At 30.6% G+C, this 22729-nt stretch overlaps 1 protein-coding gene across 5 annotated transcripts in view; it reads left to right on the top strand.

Annotated features, from left to right (window-relative positions):
* The window catches only part of LOC130664027 (alpha-mannosidase 2), a 106760-nt gene that overhangs the window by 77234 nt on the left and 6797 nt on the right, over positions 1–22729 (top strand). For all 5 annotated transcript variants that reach the window (XM_057463678.1, XM_057463676.1, XM_057463674.1 and 2 more), the window contains 2 exons: positions 3345–3517; positions 6175–6308. In XM_057463678.1, the coding sequence (XP_057319661.1) occupies positions 3345–3517; positions 6175–6308 (307 nt within the window). The remainder of the gene's footprint in view (positions 1–3344; positions 3518–6174; positions 6309–22729) is intronic.

Below are 22729 nucleotides of genomic sequence, written 5' to 3'. Positions count from 1 at the left end.
GATGGTAGATAATGAGGATTTTTAAAAAGTATACGAAATGAGATGAAATTTTTCTTGTGTAATTTTCTTCTCTCATCGCTGTCTGCTCCTGTCTACTAGTCTAAGTCGTTGGTGGCGCCAGAACGCCGAGGTTTGCCTTATTCTTGAGAGATCGATCGGCTCTCACCGACTCTATTTGTAGAACCTCAACAAGAGTCTTGTCTTGGTCTGAAAACAACCAGAAATCTTATTTTATCCCGTTAAAAGTACCATCATTTAATATCCAATCACCACAACTTAATCATGCTTTTAAAATTACAATGCAGGTTGAAAATATATCTCTACAAATTTCCATATTCATCCCTCACATTTAATTGACATTCTAAAACCACTACCGAATTTTGTTATTTTACTATAATTGTTGGAATATCAGGAAATGCGTGAGCTATGCAAAAGGAATTAGAAGGTTTTATTAATCACTGTGTTACTTTATTAAAAGATAATAAACTATTACAAGAGAAATGTTTAAATGTATAACTGAATCGAGAATATTTGTAAATAGCAACCCGGGTCATAATTTCTAGCCTCAATCTAGCCTCATCGAACCCAAGTAGGCCTCAATCCAGCCTCACTGAGTAAAGAAAGCATTTTGAGCCTCAAATAATGCTCACAGAGTCTCAATGAACCTCAGATAATGCCCACAGAGCCTCAATGAGCCTCAAATGGTGATCAAAGAGCCTCAAATAATACTAATCGAGTTTAAATTACATAGTCGAGACTAGGTTCATTTGAGGCTCATTGAGGCTCTGTGAGCATTATTTGAGGTTCAAAATGCTTTTTAGGAAGATTTCTTTAGAAATCGGACTATTGCAATGGGTCTCATGATCGAATTATCAAAAAATTTTGCCACCATATATCTTATTTTACCTATTAGTCGATTAGTTTGGAAGCTGTGGGTGTTTGAAATTTTTTTTTGATTTTCATAAAAATGAATTTTCTGTTTTTATACTTAAATAACTTTTGAACCGAAAATAATAACTCAATTCTGTATAAAATATCTCAAAATTTGGACGATTAGCTTTAATTTTCACTGCAATACTTGATTTTTTTAAACATCTTTTCTAATAATTTGATATCGAAAATTTTACAAAAAATAAAAAAAGCTTATTTTTGCAGCTTAGTCTTCTAATAACTTCTAAATGATAAGGCATAACTCATTTCCTTCAAATTCATGTTTAAGCTTACAAAATAAGTATTAATTACACTATTGTAGCTTTATTGTATTTACATAAGAAATCTACCTCTCCATTTCGGGTAAGGCCGGATGGCTCTTTTTTTACTCAGTGAGGCTGGATTGAGGCTTACTTGGGTTCGATGAGGCTAGATATTATGACTCGGGAAAGTATGAATGAATTTAATGTGACGTATTGAATGGTCGAGATCTTCCTTCAGACTGATCGAGTGATGGTCATCGGGTCATCGGAAAAGGTCGCAGGTAACAAAATATTGCCCTTATCCTCTCTGTGTTTCCTCTCTACAGGCCTGTGCGTTACCAGTCATTTTTCGTTGCTTATTTCAACAATAATGAAACGCGTAAGAACAATAAAATTATTCAAAATGAAATTACAAAAATTATCATAAAATAATATTACAATATAATGAAAACAAATTTATATAAATACAAATCATGAATAAATAATTTATCTAAAACATTCACAGACGTTATTTAATATAAAGTACTCACAGTTAATTTCAAGAGTTATTCTAGCATCACTCGCGTTCCTTTAATCAACATAGAACTCATCTCAATTCTAGCGTAATGACTTTAATGAGATCGACTTGAGCTATATATTTATTATGAAACAAACTTGCGTATATACATTGATAAGTAAAGTTTCTCAATGTGCATTATTATATTGATGTTTCTCTTTCCATCCACAAATGTATAATAAATAATAAATACCAACGATAACAACAAAACCAAATAGAAAGACACAAAGCTTCAAAGAATATTGCAGAAATTCTCATTAAAAAAGTTATAAATTTTTCCATTTCATCTCCAAGTATTTTTTCAACCGATAAATAAACTCATATATAATATATATGTGTATACAATATACTGAATAATGTATTGAGAAATAAAATCTACCGACAGAAATGGAAATAGATTGAGAAATTTTGTCGCCCTCATACTCACGTATGAACGTAAAAGAACCGCGAATTTTTAGACAAACACAAATGTACGTGTGTATAGAGCAAAGGTACGCGATGGTAAGCTCATTTCGAGCAAACAATTCCACGTCGGTGTCGTTTGGCTTGAAAATGCAGATATATACGGGCGACGTGAACACGATGAAAACGAATGAAGAGGGTTAGAATCCTTGCCTCGTTCTCGTTCCTACGCGGCAGAGCTGCTCAATAATCTCAAACATAAACGCTTTATACACCAAAAGATTCATTCAAATGCTCAAGTATATCATTAACGAAGCAAACATTGCGAAAAGCCTTTTACTCAATACCATTTCATAAAATAAAATTAAATTATAAATATTATTTCCCGAGGAGCCATTTAGCCTCACGTTCTTCGATATATATATTAGCCGAAACTATCAAGTTTACCACTGAAACATTACCAGTGACCTTAATGACCTTAATTCAAGTTTAGTTAGCCAAGTAACGAGCTAAAGTCGTCCCTCTAAACGAGAGTTCTCCATCTGCTGGTGCAGTTTATAGAATGACGTGGATTCTATTACTATAGCCAGAAACTCGGCATCTGAATAACAAAACTAAAGTCCTGCAGGTCTCGTCAAGGACTAAAAGGTGCTGGTGCAGAAAAAAAATAATTGAAATACATTATAAGGGTCCAGAGACCAGACCGAGGGCGTGAGTGCAGAGACATGACACTGACAGCGACATGTTTAAATGTCAGCTTATGCATACCAATAAGCGCGTCCTTGGTAGACATAAGTCTGTTCATCTTGTTAATGTACCAGGAACTTTGTTCACTTTGTTCAGGCTGGCTCAGTTTGTTCACTTTATTCTAGCTTATTAGAGGATACCCAAGGTTTTAAGTCTATATAATAGTAATTAACTGGGCTCTATCCCCATTACTCCTTTCGGCTCACAAAGGCGTTTAGTTTCTAGGGTTTTGTTTACACCTGCAAATGAGCCAAGAATATCCGGTCACACTTGTGCCCTTTATCCTTTATTCCCTCTACTCATGCTCCTCTTATTTCTAGTTACAAACAACCGGAGCTCTTGACTAATAAACGACAAATTCTGGCTTCATATTTATACGTATTAGTTTACAATTTATAATTATTGTTATTACTGTTATTATTATTATTGTTATCACTTTGTTGCAGGTGATACTGATGCCACACAGCCACACTGATCCCGGATGGCTGAAAACTTTTGAACAATATTTTCACAGCTCAACACGTGGTATTCTCAATAACATGGTTACGAAATTGCAGCAGTGGCCAAACATGACATTTATCTGGAGTGAAGTTTCGTTTTTATCATTATGGTGGGAAAGGTAAAAATGATATTTTATCTTTTAAAGATAATGACATTAAATATCGTTATTACATAACTTGAAATATTTATTTAAAGCTACTTATCAATAATTATAAAACTTTTAATAACCAAGTAATAAATCAGCTCTTTTGATTTACAGCTAAAATAATTTGAATTTGAAATAAAGTTTTAATTGCTGATGGTAAATTTAAGGATTTTGAATATAACTTAAATGTCAAAAGATATTTTCGCAGATTTTAAATTTAACTTTGATGGTAAATAGAATAATTTTGAATTTCAAATAGCTCATTCATAACTGCTTCATTAAAAATAATAATTGGGCATTTATAATTCTGCTGGTAGAATTTAAAATTAGTTTAATTGGAGCCACTCAAAATGAGACAATTTAAAACCAATAGCGTGTGTACTAATTCGGCTGTCAACTTGGTTAATTAGAATGACATGTGATTATTGAGAGGTTTGCAAATATGAAATGAAATACTGACAGAAATGAAATAAAGTCAGAAAATAATTTTCATCAAACCGGCGCAGAATGTTCGGATTTCTGCCTATTTCAAGGGAAAAAACAATAACGATCTTTTTATACTACAAAAAATGAAATAAAGATGAGGATGTTTCATTGATGCATCAGAAGATCGGAAAGTTTTTCGCGGAACGAAAATGAAAAGTAAAAAGTCTACAAGATCTAGATTTCTGAAATGTTTCGCGTAGGTGCTAGTATGTTAGCCGAAAATTTCAGCCACCCCCGATTGACCCCTAAGTCAACTTTAAGCAGTCAAATTACATAAATTTTTTTTATTATCGCGAAAAACGTGCTGATCTTTAGGTACATGTCTCTTTGTACCCTCAAACAAAGGCTAAAATTCAAATTTTCTGTTACAAATCTGGTAAAAAATATTATGCATGCCTTAAAAGACTGGTAAGATGACTAAATTATCCGGGTGTCACGCTTAAATAACCATGAAAAAATAACTGTGACAAAATATCCGACGAAACACACACAAAAACTATGATAAAAAGGCGGTTATTTTGTCATTTGGTTATTTTTCGTTGGTTATTTTGTCGCGGTTATTTTGCCTTTGGTTGAACTGTTACGCAACCCAAACAAAGGTTAAAATTCAAATTTTCTGTTACAAATCTGGTAAAAAATAGTATGCATGCCTTAAAAGACTGGTAAGATGACTAAATCCGCGTGCTTGCCACTTTCGCTTACCGACTCGGGTCAGTAATTAATTACATACGCGGACTAAAATGTCCTACTTTTCACCCTCGGTAGACAATATCCTATTGGAGTTGTCAAAAATAAGACGCTAAATTGCACTGGTCTGAAATTGCTTTGTTTTGACTGCCTAAACAGGCAGTAAAAGAAGTATATTATTTCCAATGTCGACAATACAAAAATTTAAAGAATTTAATAATAGAAGTGATGAAACGAAAACTTGTTTTTTTATTTAAGACGGATCTTTAGTTGACAAAATAAAAAAGATAAAGACTTAAGATTTCACGGTTAAGTTGAGTTTATCGTTCAGTTACATCCCTGTAGTCTTGGTGGCTTCATAAAGCAGCTAAGCGTCTTATCCGTTGGCAAAATTGCAGTTCAGAGCGTAACGATGGACGTATCGTAATAGGGATTGTCGTGAAATGAACTATTAAAAGAGTTTGAAGCGTGAAATATGAGTCAAGATACTGGCAAGCTATGCGAGAGTATTGATAAACATAAAATAGAGTGTTTTTTTGTATAGAGTACAGAACAAAGATGTATGATCTGTCGAAATTTTTCTTACGACTATTGGCACATTTCTATATTATTATTACTATTATTATTGTTATCTTGAAATCATATTCCTATAATACGATATCCACTTGAAAAATATCAAAGACAATTTTCAATGAATTGTTTCGGTCTCATTGCCAATAAGTTGAAACAAAAAAACGTGAAAAAGTACAAATGACTTTTCTCCCGCCGGCTGTTAAATATAAATTTTTTTATTTTTTTAATTTTCTGCTTACTTTTTCTTATCTTTTATTCTAAAAATAAGATCAAGTGAAATACAAAATAACTCAAGCAAAAAATCTCTTTGACCCTTTGAAATCTTTTGTAATTTAGCAAAGATTAAAGATAGAAAATTATTTTTTTTCTTCACTCTTTTGTTGTATTTGCTTTCATGTAATTACGTCAATTGAAGCAATGCTAATTAAATTATCAGCTTGTTTTACTTATCAACTTTTTCTTTTTTTAATTAACATTATTATTATTTACAAATACAGGCAATTAACTGATTTCAATTAAAATTCAATGGTACTAATTAAATTTATAATAATGCGATTTCCAATAGAAATTATTTTCAAAAAATAGTGTCCCGCTTCATTTCAATTAAAGAAAAAAAATTTATCTCTTTAATTAAATTACTTTTGAATATTTTATTGAGTTGATTAATTGACATTTAGGTCTGATTTCATTAAAAATATTACGGGCTATAAAAAATAATTTGAAAATTCATCAGCAGTAATAGCCCACAATCTAGTAGGTCTTGAGTTTTATAGTCAGTAAGCCGTAAAAAACTAAATATTGACATTAATTTTCACCTTTCACCCGACATTACTGTTAAATTTTATCGATAAATGTTTAAGCGCAGTGTTTTTATGTTGTTTCAGTGCTCACCCGACGAAAAAAGCGGTGGTAAAACGTCTCGTGAAGGAGGGTCGCCTCGAAATGACCACCGGGGGCTGGGTGATGACGGATGAGGCCACGTCCCATATCTACGCGATGCTCGACCAGCTTATAGAAGGTAACAATAAAATAAAAATAACTAACCGCCCCCATCAATCTGTGATTTAAGAGCCCGATGTACATTACCAGGCTATAAATATAACGCGCAACACATGTATCACTATACGCGAATTGATTGTCAGCTAAAAATATGATGGAGTACAAGAAAAGAGTAACAACTCGATGCTAAAACTTTTTTTCTTTCTCTATCTCGCTCTACTTTTTTTTTTTATTATTTTTTGTTCACAAGAGTTTTCTATACAACAGTCTACTAGTATTGACATGCCCATAGGGAGAATTGATCGCTTTTGGCATCGCGGAAAATTTCTGAGGGTACAAAACGCCGGGATGATCGAACGGTGTTTACCCTGTCACTTGTCAGTGGATAAGCGTAAGCTACAAAAGGAAACTAAAGGTAAAGAAGAGAAATAAAAGTTGTAGAAAAAATATACCAAAACGAGAAAATGTAATATGGAGAAAAAGAAAAAGAAAAAGAAAAAAAGAATAATACGTAAACGAGTAGTATAACTTGGAAGACCCTTGTCATATGTATTTTATCGCTGTGGGTTTCTATCACTAAAAATAAACCTTATTTTCCAGCGAGTCGACGAAAGATACGAATACATATTTTTTATTGTCCCTATAAAGATAAATCGAGGTTGAATGAGCACTGCAGTTCTATTGATTCGGTCTATTGATCTTTTGAATGGAGTCAATAATATTTTGATTACTATTCATACTTTATATCAAATAAGATTTTTTGTTTTGAATTATTTCCCAGCAGATTTATTACACGGAGAGAAGAGAATGGTAACAATTACCATTCTACATGGTAACCAGTCCTATTTTTTAAAGCATGGGAATGATTACCATTCTTCTGGTAATATTTACCATACTACACAGTAATCATGCTACTGGTAAATATTACTTTGTAGCATAGTAATCAAAGCCATGCTAGAATGGTACTCCCTCAAAATGAATCAGTGAAAAGTACTTCTATCAGTGAATGATCACTGCACGAATAGTCCCAAGTATATCACTAATTCAATCAGTGATATACTTGGGACTGATTCGCAGTGAATATTCACTGACTTGCAGGTTTTTTCACTGATTCCATGATGTATAGCGTGAAAGCAGTTTAAATTAAGCGCTGCTATACAGTATATACGTCCAATATATAAATTATGGCATGACCATAATTGTAACAAACGGCATGTGATTGCGATTTATGAAAAAAAACATTACATTTAATAGTTTAAATTTTTTAAATCAGTTAAAAATTTATTTATAGCCGTCCTGATGGAAAATTGGGATTTTTTCCCACCGGGTTTTCTTTCCTCACTCTTTAAATGTTGGTTTGGCACATGCGCACATTTAAGAACGCATGCGCACATTTAACGACGCATGCGCTCATTTAACGACGCATGCGCTCATTCTAATATTATGGTGGTGGGGGAAGAAACTGGTGGGGAAACAATCCCAAGCTTTAGTTGGGACCACTATATTATTAATTAAATAACCTAATTCTTTAATTATAAAACCTTATTTTAATATTAACCTTACTACCTTGAATTGGAAGCAGCTTCATTGAAATTGTAATAATTCCAATGTAGCATAGAAATGATTACCATCCTAGCATGGCTAGCGTTACCATTCAAAATCGGACAAACGACTATGTCAAATAAATAATACGGCTAAAAAACTTGCGTTACCATGCGACATGGTAATAATTCACTTCTCTCCGTGCAGTTTGACTGTATAATTTTAAATAAAATTTAATTGAGGGAAAAAAAATAGAAGAGCGATTGGTTCATTAGTAACTTGGGTTTATTGAATAAAATTAAGCGTTGAAAAAAAGAATAATGGATCGATACTAGTGTAACAAAGTTGATTAATTTGAAGGCTCATCCGAGGCGGCAATATTGCGCGTCCCGCTGGTGCATTATCAATATTCTATAGAATTTGTTAGTAGGCACAGTAGCTCAAATCAAACCAGAGAAAACGTGGCCCGGAGGGTGAGAAAACAACCCAGCAGGCTTATATAACGTCCGTATCGTCTGGGTTTCGCATACATCTGCAATTATAATGTAATCAACCAGACTTTGGATTATTCTGTTGCCTGGTCCATGGACGGCGATGGAAATTCCCGTTGCGCTATTTGCGTTCGCCAGCGCCCAATGAGCTAGACGCGCTCCACCTGGTACCTTTTTGTGCTCCAGCACTTTTTCGTGTTATCACACAAGAATATATTTATCTCACCGGTGTTTTATCTTCTTTTTTTCTTTTGCCTGAAAAAATTTAAAACATTGAACGCGAGCTGTAATAAGATTGAGATAATCTTCCATCTCATGTCGAGATTTTCTCATCAAATTTAATCTAGAATTTTGAAGGGATTAAATGAGAAGCCTGAATACTCACGAGGGTGGATATTGCGGGCCAGAGATTCAAATAAAATGTGGCAACGTAAAAATAAAGTAAAATAAAATTGAGGAGATGGTGATAGAGGTTGAGGTAGAGACGAAAGGCGAAGATGGAAAAAAGGAGAAGGAAAAAACGAAAGTAAATAAGACATATTCATAGGATAAAAAAATAAGTTTTAAAGGAAGAGGAAAAGATAGAAGTAGACGTAGAGGTAGAGGTAGAGGTAGAGGTAAAAGAAGAAATTCTGTCTAAATGACAAAATATATCCAGACCCTTCAGAGACTCTACTCATATCGAATGCAATTCAAGACTAATGGTAGTGAATCCAAGACCCCAGACACTCTCATCCAATTCTCCCTTATACGCGGTGTGTGCTTTCGTTGTACCTCACGTCGCCCATTCGCCTCATTTGCATTGGAATGGATCTACATTATCCATGTATAGTATTTCTGTGAATTTCCTCAGCCTATTTTATAAAGTCAAACACACGTCACGTATAATATACCTACTGTCTGATGGATTTTACATATAATATATCATCATTACACGTGTCTTCGTTTTTAAAATGAAGGAAAAAAAAATAAATAAAAAAAGGAAAAACTGGTTACATTTACATGGAAATTTAAACGTATTACTAATACTCGACTAGAATATCGAAATAGGCATCAGCTCACCAGCAGTTTCAGTTTCACTGAAATTTTTTATATTTGCTATTTTTATTTAATTCGTTATCTGGCCTGTAAAAAATTTTGAGTCCACGGTGTGCTGTGAATAATTTGGGGCTTAGATTTTCAACACTGCCGGTGTGAAAATTTCACGACTGGTGTTGAATTTTCAACTGCGTGAATTAGAACGATTACACCACCAATGGTGTAAATGTATGAGTTATTTATTTAAAACTCTCGATTACTACAACACTAGGTTTTGAATTTTCATTTCAAAATAATCTACATCGATGATGATAATTACTGTAAATTCACACCCAAAATTTGACAGTGTACGGAAAAAAATCGGTAGTGAATTCGGAGTGATCTAGATTTTATTTAATTCCGCATTTACTCCGAACCAGAATTTTAATTTATAAATAAACTTCACTCCAAAGAGATTAAATAATTAAACAGTCATCTGCTTCGCATACACTCCAAATTTGATCCGCGTTCACTCAAAAAATTTTACAGTACAGGATTTACATAACACCCAACTATGAACAATATCTCTAAGCACTTACAATAAAAATAATAAGTAGCTTACAAATATCGATAGAGAAAATTCTATCGTCAGTATTATCGGCAAATTATAATATTAAAGTTAACTCGTAAATTTTTAATCTAGTTTTCAAGTACCAGTAATACGTCTGCCAGATGCGATATTGATACCAGATTACAATATAAACTGAAGTTTCAAAGATTCACAATCTTCTTATAGCTTTCGACCTTTTTTTAGTGTATCCATAAAAAAACACCCGAAAGATCGCTCAGATTTCACTCATTTCCAATATATCTTGAATAATTTTTTGAAATATTTCACCGATAATTATAAAAATAAAATAAATTTTTTTGAGAATGATGGAAATCGCAATTTTTATTGAAAAAATATTTTTCTGATTTATATTGAGATCTGGAAATGCATCGAATACGTTGAATATTTTAATACTAAAAATTTTCCCTCCGTGGCACTCTTATCTTACGACCGACTTTAAAATTCAAAATTTTATTTAAACTTGAGTAATAAATTTATGTTTTGCTTCTTGTGTACGCAAAGAAGAAAAGGATAATAATATGCATTTTTAAATACACAATTTTCGAGCAGTTGTAGTGGGAGAAAGCTTTTAGCTTACACAAAATTTTTTACGCTCCTTTGGGAACATAAATGATGAAGTAAAAAGAAGCTAAATAAGATTAGCAAAATAAAAGAAAGATAAATAAACTAATAAAAAAAATGGCGAAAGAATGAATGAAGTATTATTTAATTATTAAAATTCTCTCGGGATTTAATTAACTAGTGTTTTTAAGTAAGAATTATAATTTAATATAATTTTGAATTCAAAAGTTGAGTTTACTTTTACGACCGCCGAGAAATAAAAATAATATACTAATTACAAAAAAATAAAAGTCGCTCGCACCTTTTTTAAAATCATATTACACTTTTATATTCAGCTGAACACTTGCATAAGTTTATTTTCCACGTACTTTCGACAAATTAAACACAATTATTAATTCTCATGTTCTCTGGACAAATTAAACACGATTAATTATCCGTAAGTAAGTCGAGAAATAAAAAAAAAAATATATAAAATATAAGGGATGAAATAAAAAGCTTTTTCCAATTCTTCCTTACCCAGAGCCAAGTTAATTAAGTACAAGTACATTTTTCATTTGTCTTCCGAGAACATTCTTTCTCGCCTTTTCTATTTTTATTTTATTTTTTTTTTTTTCATCCTATTTTATTTCTTTCTTTACTTCCCTGTCTTGTTTTCCAAAAAATAAAAAAAAATGAAATATAAATCCCAACGACAAAGCACAAGCGAGTGTCATTACGTTCGGCTCGCTTGTCTGACGATAAAATTTATCACTACTGAATCTACTGCTATTTATTTTTTTCTATTTTTAACTTTTAATTAATTTTATATGAAAGACATAATTAAAGAAAGTAATAAACTGTCCCGTGTACGTCCAATTTAATTTTCAAATAAATAAATTATTTATATTTTTTTTGCACAACTTAATTGCGAAGCAATGATGGGTGTTCTGCTAACGTTTACTCAATCCCAGCTGATTCACTCACATAAAAGTCATATTTTCTATATTCAAATATTCTCGACTAGAACAAATTTCATACCATTTGAAAGATAATTTATTAATGAATAGAGCGAGGACATTTTCCAGTCGCTTTTTTTAAAAGCGATGATTGAAAACAACAATTTTAAAAAAAATTTATGAAGCCGTCAGCAAGCAGGGTTGCCAAATAGAGCGATTTTCCACAATTTAGGCTATTTTGAAATTCGTCTGTACGATTACTAATCGTTTAAGAATGAAAAAGAAAAATATTTACTGAATTTCTTACTTTGTTCTCGGTTTATTCTCCCAAGTCTTCATAATTTACTATAATTCCCAATAGCCAAATTTGGTCACCAGAAAGTTGATATCTGTGGATCGCGATCAACTTGTCGACAACTTGACTAATTTATAATATTCGCCGTTGGTTATTTATCAATATATTTTCAAAAATAAACTATCTAAAAATTAAAATGTCTGTTTATTTAAAATTTTTAACATTGGGCGCTTTTTATTGTTAGTGTGCGCTCTTTCTGTGAGGTCGCGCTAATTTCTATTAAACACTTCTGGCAACCCTGTCAGCATGTACGGATATTGGTAAATACAATAACTAAAAAAAAAACGCAACAGATTGATCTATTTTATTTTTTATTACACTTGAATTTTTAAATAGAAACCCCCTTTTGAAAATCGCTATTCAAATCTTTTTACTTTAATTATAATTGATAAATAAAAACTTAAAACCGGCAAGTCGTGAAAAAATTTAGCTGCCATATTTTTTTAATACTTTCTTGGATACATGAGCGCCATCTATTAACCACCTTTTGAATAAGCAAGTGAGTTGCGCACGTTTGGATTTTCAAACTTTTTTTGTAATATAATTCATTTTTTGAGCTGCAGAGAAATTTTTTTTTGTCTACTCTATATTAGCTTTTGAATATTTCATAAGATCTAAGGCCAGATTTTAAACTAATTGGATTTCCGTCGTGTACTAGAGCCCAGAGTACTAATTTCGAGACTTGCGATCAGAAGAGGTCATAAATTTACTTATAAACCAAGTTTTCGTTATGTCTATATACATAGACATCTTTGTAGATGTGTGTAAATATTTTCAGGATAAAAAAACAAGCAAAAAAATAGTATTAGTACTTTTATAAATAAAAGTAAAAAAAGTTAAACGAGCGGTTTAAAAATAAGAATAAAAAAATCCATGAAAAAAAGTAAATAACATTTAGAGTATTGGAGATTGTAGTTTCTCAACTGACCTAGTGGAAATGTGTTATGTTACTCTCTAGAGTACTTACATACCCTGAAGACATAAAAAAGATAAAATAAAAATACTTAAAGTTTTTTTCGAGATTTCGAACGTGTATTTAATCAATTTTAAATTCAAACAATTTCAAACTTTATTTTATTTCTTTAAAACATTTCCTCATCAAATAAATGCATTAAAAGTTGTTTTCATCTGTAAAATAAATATTAAAAATTTTAGAAAACAAAAAAAAAGGTGTTTAAAAATTTTGAAAGAACTTGTCAAATTAATATGCTTTTGCTTTATAGTTTTCTATGAATAAATTATAACTCTTAAAAAAGTGAAAAGAACGAGATGAGCGAACAGCGAATAGAGATACTAAAGATAAAATTTATAAAAAAGTTTGAATATTAAATCCCAGATTTATCATTTTATACTTCAATGTTATTTAAAAATAACATATTTTTTATTTTATTAATTTAAACTTTGTCGAGATTAAGATCAATTTAACTCTACATAGTCATTATATATCTTTCAATTTATTCTTATAAAAATTCATGATAACAGTTTTAATATTTAAAATTAAAATAAATATAGTACAGAATAATGAACTTTTGATTGAAAATATAAATCCGTTATCTAATAATAGATGTCTTGGACAATGGAATGACAATAGAGTACAGTAATATAGTAGTATAGACTTGGAATAACCGCAGCAGGCAGTGCTATTAGGCTGAAACACCCTTGGTTGTGACCACGGTATTCACCAGTAGAGCTTGGACCTGTACTAGGATTAGCATAATTTAGCCAGCTGCGTAACTATGGAATGTAATGTACGGCATTCTGACATTACCTACAATACTATATAGTCTATATACGTTGATTACACTCCCTCTATTAACAAATCTGCTGGTTAGCCCAAATTAATTTAACCCATTTATTTAATTAATTTCATCATATTGCTATACTTATATATAGTGATATAATTAATATTGCATTAATCATTATCAGTATAAATAATGATAGATAAAATTTTATTAATCTATATTTAAACGAAAGGAACATTATTAAATCACTAATTCAAAATTTGAATTAATAATGAGCATTAAATTTAAACACTGGCATTATTCTATATCTACGACCTTCTTTTTGGATACTGGTTAAGTGCTTTATCATTAATTAATCTCAGTATGCACTATATCTTGCTGCAACAAATTAATAATCACAAATTTGAATAAGTAATACAGCATGAAATATACTCGGTATCACTTTAATTAATTTTTATTACTTTTTAAATACTTTATGAGAACTATGTCATAAATTTAAACACTTTCATGCGCGATTCAGCAATGAATTAATTAATAATTTAATAATTTCTGCTAATAGTTTGATCAAAAGTATCATTTCCGACATTATTTTAATGAATCGTTATATTTGATTTGACAAAAACGGTTTTTTTTTTTTTATTTACTGACCAATTTTAGTTCTGTAATCCATTTTACGGCAGCAAATTACTCTTTAACTTAAAATTTAAACTCATAACTTTATTGAAAATGTAACTGCCCAAATTTTTTGTATCTAAATTATGCCCTGATTATTTTCGAAGTCATTGAAAAAAATTTTCCAACATTTTTAAAGCAGCACTACCCGAGTCGAAATTTAAATCGTAAATTGAACGTACTAGACGTTGAGAACATAAATTCGACCTTTGAAGACGGAAGTAGCCGTAAAAACGTATTTTAGACGTAGTTGATGTACGAAAACGTAAATAAAACTATATCAGAAATATTTAATTGCCAAAAAAATTATATCTAGCAGGCAGAAGACGAGAAATAAACATTTTTAGCAGTTTTTGAAAAATATTTTGACCCTTGCAGGAGATAATTCTACTGATGTCTCGTGAGCTAGTTAGAGAGTATAGAGTCTAGAGTTATTTCTTGCTAGGCCCCAAAATATTTTTCAAAAACTGCTGAAAATTTTTATTTCTCGTCTTTTGACTGCTAGATATAATTTTTTCAGCAATTAAATATTTCTGATATAGTTTTACTTACGTTTTCGTACATCAAATACGTTTAAAATATGTTTTTACGGCTATTTACGTCTACAAAGAATGAATTTACGTTTTCAACGTCTAGTACGTTCAATCTGCGATTTAAATTTCGATTCGGGTATGTCCTACAGCAAGAATTTAATTAACAATGCAAACCTTGAACTAATAGCCGCCATAAAGTATGACAAGCAACATTAACTAAATTAACCTTCCCAAATAATATGAAATCAAACGATCTAAATCAAATATTCCACGTACGGTAAATAGTTAAATCTATTGATTATACAGGATTTTGAGCAAGTTTACTGCTTACGGATAAAACGCATACGGATGAATCGTTTCCGTTGAATCGATAGTGATCATTTGTTCCGGGTAATTTTGTGCGCACGTCGGCATCGATAGCCAGAGTTCGCAAGTTCACCCATAATAGTTGTTGTATACAGGAATATGTACGTGTATCAGTGAAAGCCAAGGATCGAAAACGCTTAGAATAAAGTGCTTTAGACGAAACTATCGATCAAGAATAGGTTTCGTGCAGCAGACCGCGAAATAGAAACTCAAGATTCAGTAATAAAGGAATGCCGTGCTCGAGACAAGAGCACTCGATAACGGGAGATATACACGAGATAATAGATCGTATCGAGCCACAAATCAACAACTTTTGCTTACTTTTACATACGTAAATACTCGGGTTCTAGAAATATCGATAAGAACTTTAATAATGTCAAATGTCATTCAATTACGTATCATCTGTTCAAACATTTCAAATTATTTATTTGAATAAATATATATATAAATATATAAAGGTAGAGGAGATCAGGACAAGACGGGCCCCCTTAAAAATATGCCAAAAAAAATAATCGTTTTGTGATTGATAATGCGGGATCTTAGTCTTCATCACGAAAATGCCACAGACCCGATTTTGTCATATTTTTGAGACATAATTCCTCAATCATTGATCGACACACTTTAATAATTATAGAAAATATCATAATTTGAGAAACATAACTTACAGTCACTAGGAAATATTTTGTAACCGATAATACGGCATCTTGACCTTTCCCGCGGAAGCTCTGCGGTTCCGATTTCGTCCTATTTTTGGGACATGACTACTCAATTATTGTTCGACAAACTTCAATTATTATAGAAAATATCATAATTTACATAAAATTTATGACTTTTTTTCTGTCAATTTTTGGAGAGATGGGGCCGTCATGCCTCGGTCTCCTCTACATACATATATACATATATATAATTAATTATTCGCAATTACTTATTCTGTAGCTTTCAAACTCAAACTTTTTTCTTCACGGTAAAAATATTTTGATAATAAATTATTACTTTTTTTCCTCTTAGGGCAAGTAGATCATTAGAATTTTTGAAGGACTCTTATGTCAAGCCAATTTATATAATAATGTGCTGCAATATTCAGTAGGAAATTATTATAATTATTATTATGAAACGATCACGATTTATATGCACACAAATAACTTAATAATACCTCGAATGCTTGAACAATTTGACGTTATTGAGCTTTCGACTCATCTCTTGCTTTAATATCCGAGCCAGTAATAATTATGTTAGTGCTCATATGTCAAATGTAATGAGATATAATTAACCACATGTACCACTAAATGTATTTTAATGGTTTGTACAGATGCATTACTATAGAGTTTCCAAAGCATTAGACTGTTTAACTAGCCCTATCCTAAATAATCATTTTCCCTTTCTCATTACTCATTATCACTATCTACTACCTATTACATTTATATAAATTAATATTTATGTCCTTATATGAAATTCGTGATAATGAAAATTCATATGCATAATTTAAAATTAACTTTTATAAAATATATTTATTAATTATGCGGTATAATAGGGTACCAAAAATTTCTCATGAGACCTCTGTTGTTTAATAAATAACTACATTCTGTTGACTATCGACCATACACAGTTCAAACTAAACTGAAAGCCAGCAAGTCGTCTGGTTAATAATTTATTGACGGCAATCTGTGGGTATGTGTGTGTGTATTTGTGTGTTTGTGTGTGGGGTAAGGGAAAACAGAGTAAACCAAGAGCCAGAATCTACAAAAATAAAAAGGATAGGGAATAAAAATAAAAAAACTAAATCTCTAGTCACTGCGGAAACTCGACGATTATTGATTGACGATTCAAGTACTGTATTGAACAGAGGTACAGAACTACGACAAAGTGATTTGTTCTCTCCTCACTTGACTATTCCCAATATTTTTACTTTTTTTTTATCTCGTTATCTCATTTATTTTATTCCCTATGTATATCACCATTTACTTTTCATAGGTTTTTATACAAGAGAAGGTTAGTAGGAGGGGGGGGCGGGGGGTAGTGGCAAAACGGGCCCTTAAAAATAGTAACTAATTTTATTGCTCTGTTCTTATTTTTTTGCGGTCAAATAATTAGTTCACATCCATAATCACCCAGGCGTTAAAAAAATCTGTGGGGAAAATGGGTCGTTAAAAAAAAATTCAAAATTTGAATTTAAATAATTCATTATACGATTCATAAATAATTAGAAATTTTTATTATAAATATAAAAAAAAATTCGTTCCCGTGGCAATCAAATGAATGTAAATATAAAATATATCAACAAAAATTTAAAATTATTAATCAAAATTGATTGTTCTATTTTATGCATTCAAATTAATATAAATAAGTATCTAATATATTCATTCAATTATCGCCATACGGGTTATTATTATTCCAAAGCTGTGTAATCACGTCATATTTCCCTGGTATATTGATTGGATTTACCTTATTTTTATACATTTCATAACTTGATTAAATTTACATTCCTAATTAATAAATTTAATTACAGAATATAACCATTTTTATTTTAAATTTTTTCCCATTCCGCAATTATTTTCATATTTCAAATACTAAATAATTATCATTGTTATTAATTATTTAATGTGACATCTTATAATTATAGAAACCCTTAAAAATAATTTTAAATATGATTTTTTTTATTTCCGTCTCTTGATTGGTTTATTAATAAAAATCCTATCGAACTAATAAATTAATTAATCAGATAATATTAATGTTGACAATTTTAATTAAGTAATGAGAATTATTTATAAAAATTAATATCATCTACATCACATTTTAAAAACATATATGTCACGTCAGTCACAGTGGAATTAAAATTAATATAATGAAATGAAGAGAATAAAAAAAAGTTGCGGTTGTGTGCTGATTACATTACTGATATTTTATAGAACAAATAATAATTCTTGAGGTCACCCAGTTTTTAAAATCCATTAGATTACATTTAACGATTTATATCTTCATATATTTATTATTCATTTATATTTACTGTGGTATAAATTTATCATAGTGGTATGCTCTTGAATATTTCGATAATTCAACGTTTACCTCAACCTCTATTTCATTTTTTTATTTTAATTTATTTTATCCTCCGTCTCTTCCTCTTCATACTCATCCTTATCCTCCTTTAGTAATGCGACCTCCACATTTTCGCATTCTACTGCGGTACATTGTCCAACGATAGTAATTCAACGAGACGTTCTAATTAGATTTCACTGCTTTGGTCGAGAGAACTCTCCTCCACTCACTGATGCACTTCACCAACAGTAGAATAGCCTCTGACCCTTAATTTTCAAAAATTTTATATTCATATCTAAATATAATTTATTATAAAAATATAAGTATAATAACAACTAACATAAACTAATAACCAACTAAAAATAATAATAATAATAATAATAATAATAATAATAATAATAATAATAATAATAATAATAATAATAATTCTTGTGAGTAAATTCAATGTTATAACAGAAAGTAACCGAGAAAAAATAACGATGGTTTAGTCCGGGAATCGAACCCAGGTCTTTTGAAAAAATAAAAACAAAAATATGACCATACGCAATGCAAAACACAAATAATAACGAGCAACCTGCAGTCAATACGTGACTGTCCAAATATCTCTACTAAATTTATAAATTACGCAGAAAAAAAGTATTTCTTGCCGCAACAAAATTTTAATTTGCACCAAGAAATTTTATGCATCATCAATTGAATACAAAAATTATCTTAGGGCGAGAAAATATTTTTTCGGTCAAGAAATCATTCCTTGCACCAAGTAATTTTTTTTAGTTCTAAATAAATTTTTGTTTTTTATTCACAATGCAAAAAATTTCTTGGGATAAGTAAAAATTTTCTTTAGGCGAGTAAAGATTTTTTGTGTCAATGAATCCTTTTTTTTTCTATGCACACTTTTTTGGCTTTGAGAAGCTTCCTAAAACCTAAAGGGAGTAGAAAAATCTGTCATTTTGGATAAGTAACGCGATATAAATAATCAAAATTATAGTATTAAGTACATAGGTTACATAAAAACTAAATAAAATGACCTATTTAAGTATATTTTTGGTATATAATGTTCGGATTGTTGGCTGATGTTGACAGCATCTCTCATCCTGGCTGCTCTTGATTTTTTGTATTTTTTAATTATTTGTTTATAGGGTATAGACTAAGTTATATTCAGTGACAGTCAGTCATATTTAGTGACAGAATAATTAAAGTATTAATTTATTTAAAGAAAATAAATACGATCGTCTTTTTTCTCGCGTAATTTAAATGTAATTCGAATGACATAGATGAATTTATTTATCTCAATACTTGTCAATTAAAAAGAGTTTAAACTATGAAAAGGCCCAAATTCAAGTCAAGGCCTATCTAATGATACTAATTTCGATAACATTAACTAATTCTATCATATAGATATGGCGGGAACAAAATTTTCCTTATTCTCTTAATAACATAGATAATAATAATAATAATTATTATTATTATTATTATTATTTTATTTATTAAATATTCTGTTGTAAACAAAAATATTAAATTATAAAAGTTAATATCGCGGTTAAAATAAAATAAAATAAATTTCCACATAATTTAATATTAAAAAAATAATTTTTTTCATAACATTACAGTTTTTATCTCTTCCGTTAATTATTGTAATGATAGTCTTTTGTGCTATTTGTTTTTACCTCGCGTTTTTTAAACAAACAATGGACCGCAGATCAGTTTTTCGTGAGCATTACTCGGCAAAATTACCAGTGAATGTAACGTAAAATTTTAACAAACACTCACATATAGATCTGCAAGTAAAGTTTATGTTCGACCTGGAAAAAATTAAAAAAAAAAAAAATAGATGAAAAATAAAACGGAGGTAAAAAAGCACGTGCCGATTTTAAATTTATTGTCTCAGCGGACTGGCCATCGGGAGAAAAATAGTGAGACCACAGTTTACCCACTTTTTTACCCATCTACATTCTCATTTTATTTTACTTTTTTTTTACACAAGTTAAATTTTTATTTTTCTCATACTCGAAGTTCATAATTTTTTTTTTTACAGAAAAATATTATCCTTACTCTGTGAAAAACGATATTGTTAGTTGATAGAGATGTTTAAATATTGTCGGTATTAGATATATTGTAACAATAATAACTCAAGTGGTTTGTAAAACTATTTCGTAACGAGAAATCGGTGTAGACACTTGAGTGATTGATTCGAGATTAGAAGCGTTCTATTGAAATTCCAAAGAAGAGGTTTTAGTAACGATGGAATATCTGCGTCTACTTGTAAGTGTGTTGGCAAGCAAACTAGTAATAGCAATAGCCGTACCACCAGCATTAGCTAGCTTGAATACCCGCATCTTCCTGAAACCTAGTTCAGAATAGCTCTAGCTCTAGCTCTAGCTGCGCTGAGTTGAGTTGAGTTGAGTTGAGTGTTTGTAACTTGCATTATATACCATGAGCAGGAGTTCTGAATTAACTTGGTAAATTCCTTGAGAGAACCACTGATAAATAGCGACCGATTACGCGCTGTCGACCCCTAACCACTGAACGAAACATATAGATTCCAGTAAGCTCGAGATATCAATACATTTCCTCGTCATTTAACTGCAATGACCGATACCAAAATTACCTGGATGTAAATACATATTTTGTACTCAAATATTTAACCATTACGATGCACAAAAAAAAAATAATTCTTGGTGCAAGAAAAATTTTCATTATGAAATGAAAACAAAAATTTTCTTAGGACTAGAAAAAATTTCTCCAAGAAAATCTTCGTTTTCAATTTATGATGCAAAAAAATTCTTGGGACAAGCAACGGATTTCTTGGGTTGAGTGAAATTTTTAGCGCCAAGACATCCTTTTTTTTTCTGTAAAGTATTTAAATGTTGGAGATGAAAATTTATCACCGAGTCAGACGAAAAAAAAGTTTTGCAAAAATAACTTTATGGCTGAGCGAACGGAAAAGAGTGGAAAAATCTAGCGATTCTTCTTTTCTGGAGAGTAAAAAATTACCCGTGAGATAGTGAAAGTTATTGTCATATCATAAGTAATATCTGACTAAAAGTCACCCTACTGTGAGGGATAAATTATATTTATAGCAGGAATATAATAATGAGAAAATATTTTTATAATTATGTTTACTGAATCTTTTAATTGAATAATGACTTTACTATACGTCACTTGAATAAGACATAGTCAGAAAATTTTTTATACATATTAAAGCAATATTTACAATTGTGATGATTTTTCATTGTAATTTTTGAATGTAAATAACAATTTGTTAACAGAAATAGTAATTGTAATTATTCATTACGGATTGTAATTTTTTATCTGGAATTTTATACTCTAATTATTAAAAATTTTTCAGCTTCAATTTATCTCGTATACTTTCATTTTATTAACTGATCTTCCTGTACCTACGAAATCTATGAACTAAATTAATGTTTTTTTCTCATAATAGTCGGAAATTACTCAACAAAAGACCCTGTTTGGAAGACATATATATACCGATGTATTGACTATATGAGACATATATGTCACATATACATTTTTTCATAGGGGAGACCCTGTTGTAAATTATTCCTGAAGTATTAATTTTATTATTATTAATAAATAAATCAATAGTTTGACAGTTTCAGTCAATTAATAACTTCGTCTTTCTATACATCAATTGTCAACGTCACTTGTCAGTCAAAGCAGTTAAATTTTTCTCGTGAACATAAATAAGTTAGCGATCTAAGAACCAGAGATAATAATAAAATGACTAACTAAACAAATTTACTGAAATATTGAAACTGTTCTCTAGATAGCATAATTTTGATACTAAATATGGTGATATGTAATCAAGTAGAGATTAAGCGACAAAATTATTTTAAAAGATGAATTATACGTATATCATTTAGCCGGTAATCCTGTGAGGAATTTCTATTCAGCTTAATCTTCGTCACAATCGCGTGCAATCCCGCTGACACGCGATACCACTATAAGATCGCGGGATGCTGTCGACTTTGCTTGCCAGAGACTCGGGCTCCGGAGGATAGAATGGATTAAACTACATATATATATATATATAGTCTCAGACAACTCACCAGTAACCGCGAAAACTTTGAAGCTGATGAGCTGTAGAGTATTGCGAGTGGATTAAGAGGTTTCTGATGTGTCTTATCCAACTTTGTATCAAGATTGCTCGACATCCCATACATACTAAGTATTTTATTCATAAAATAGTCTTTTTAAATTTTAAAAACTCTATAAAAGATTAATAATAATAATATATTAATTCTACATGATTTCCGGGCAATTTCCTAAAAAAAACTTGTGATTTTTCCGATAAGCCACGACGGTCGGATGGGTTGATGTTCATTGATGAGAAACAGAGAGTGATATAGCAAGTATATATGTATATATATATATACATATTGAGAGAGAGAATGAGTAGAGCGAAACTCAGCAGAGAGTAGAGGCTGTTCGTTGAGCGCCGGATAATGGAACACGTCTCTCGATCCGTGATAATTGGTTATCGATTGACAGCCAGCGCAAACCGTTTTCGATAATCCCCGAGACGCAGGCGGATGTATCAA

The sequence above is a fragment of the Microplitis mediator genome, chromosome 2, assembly GCF_029852145.1.
Source record: "Microplitis mediator isolate UGA2020A chromosome 2, iyMicMedi2.1, whole genome shotgun sequence".
Lineage (NCBI taxonomy): Eukaryota > Metazoa > Arthropoda > Insecta > Hymenoptera > Braconidae > Microplitis > Microplitis mediator.
The sequence above is the reverse complement of the archived record's forward strand: the minus strand, read 5'-3'. Positions and strand labels throughout refer to the sequence as shown.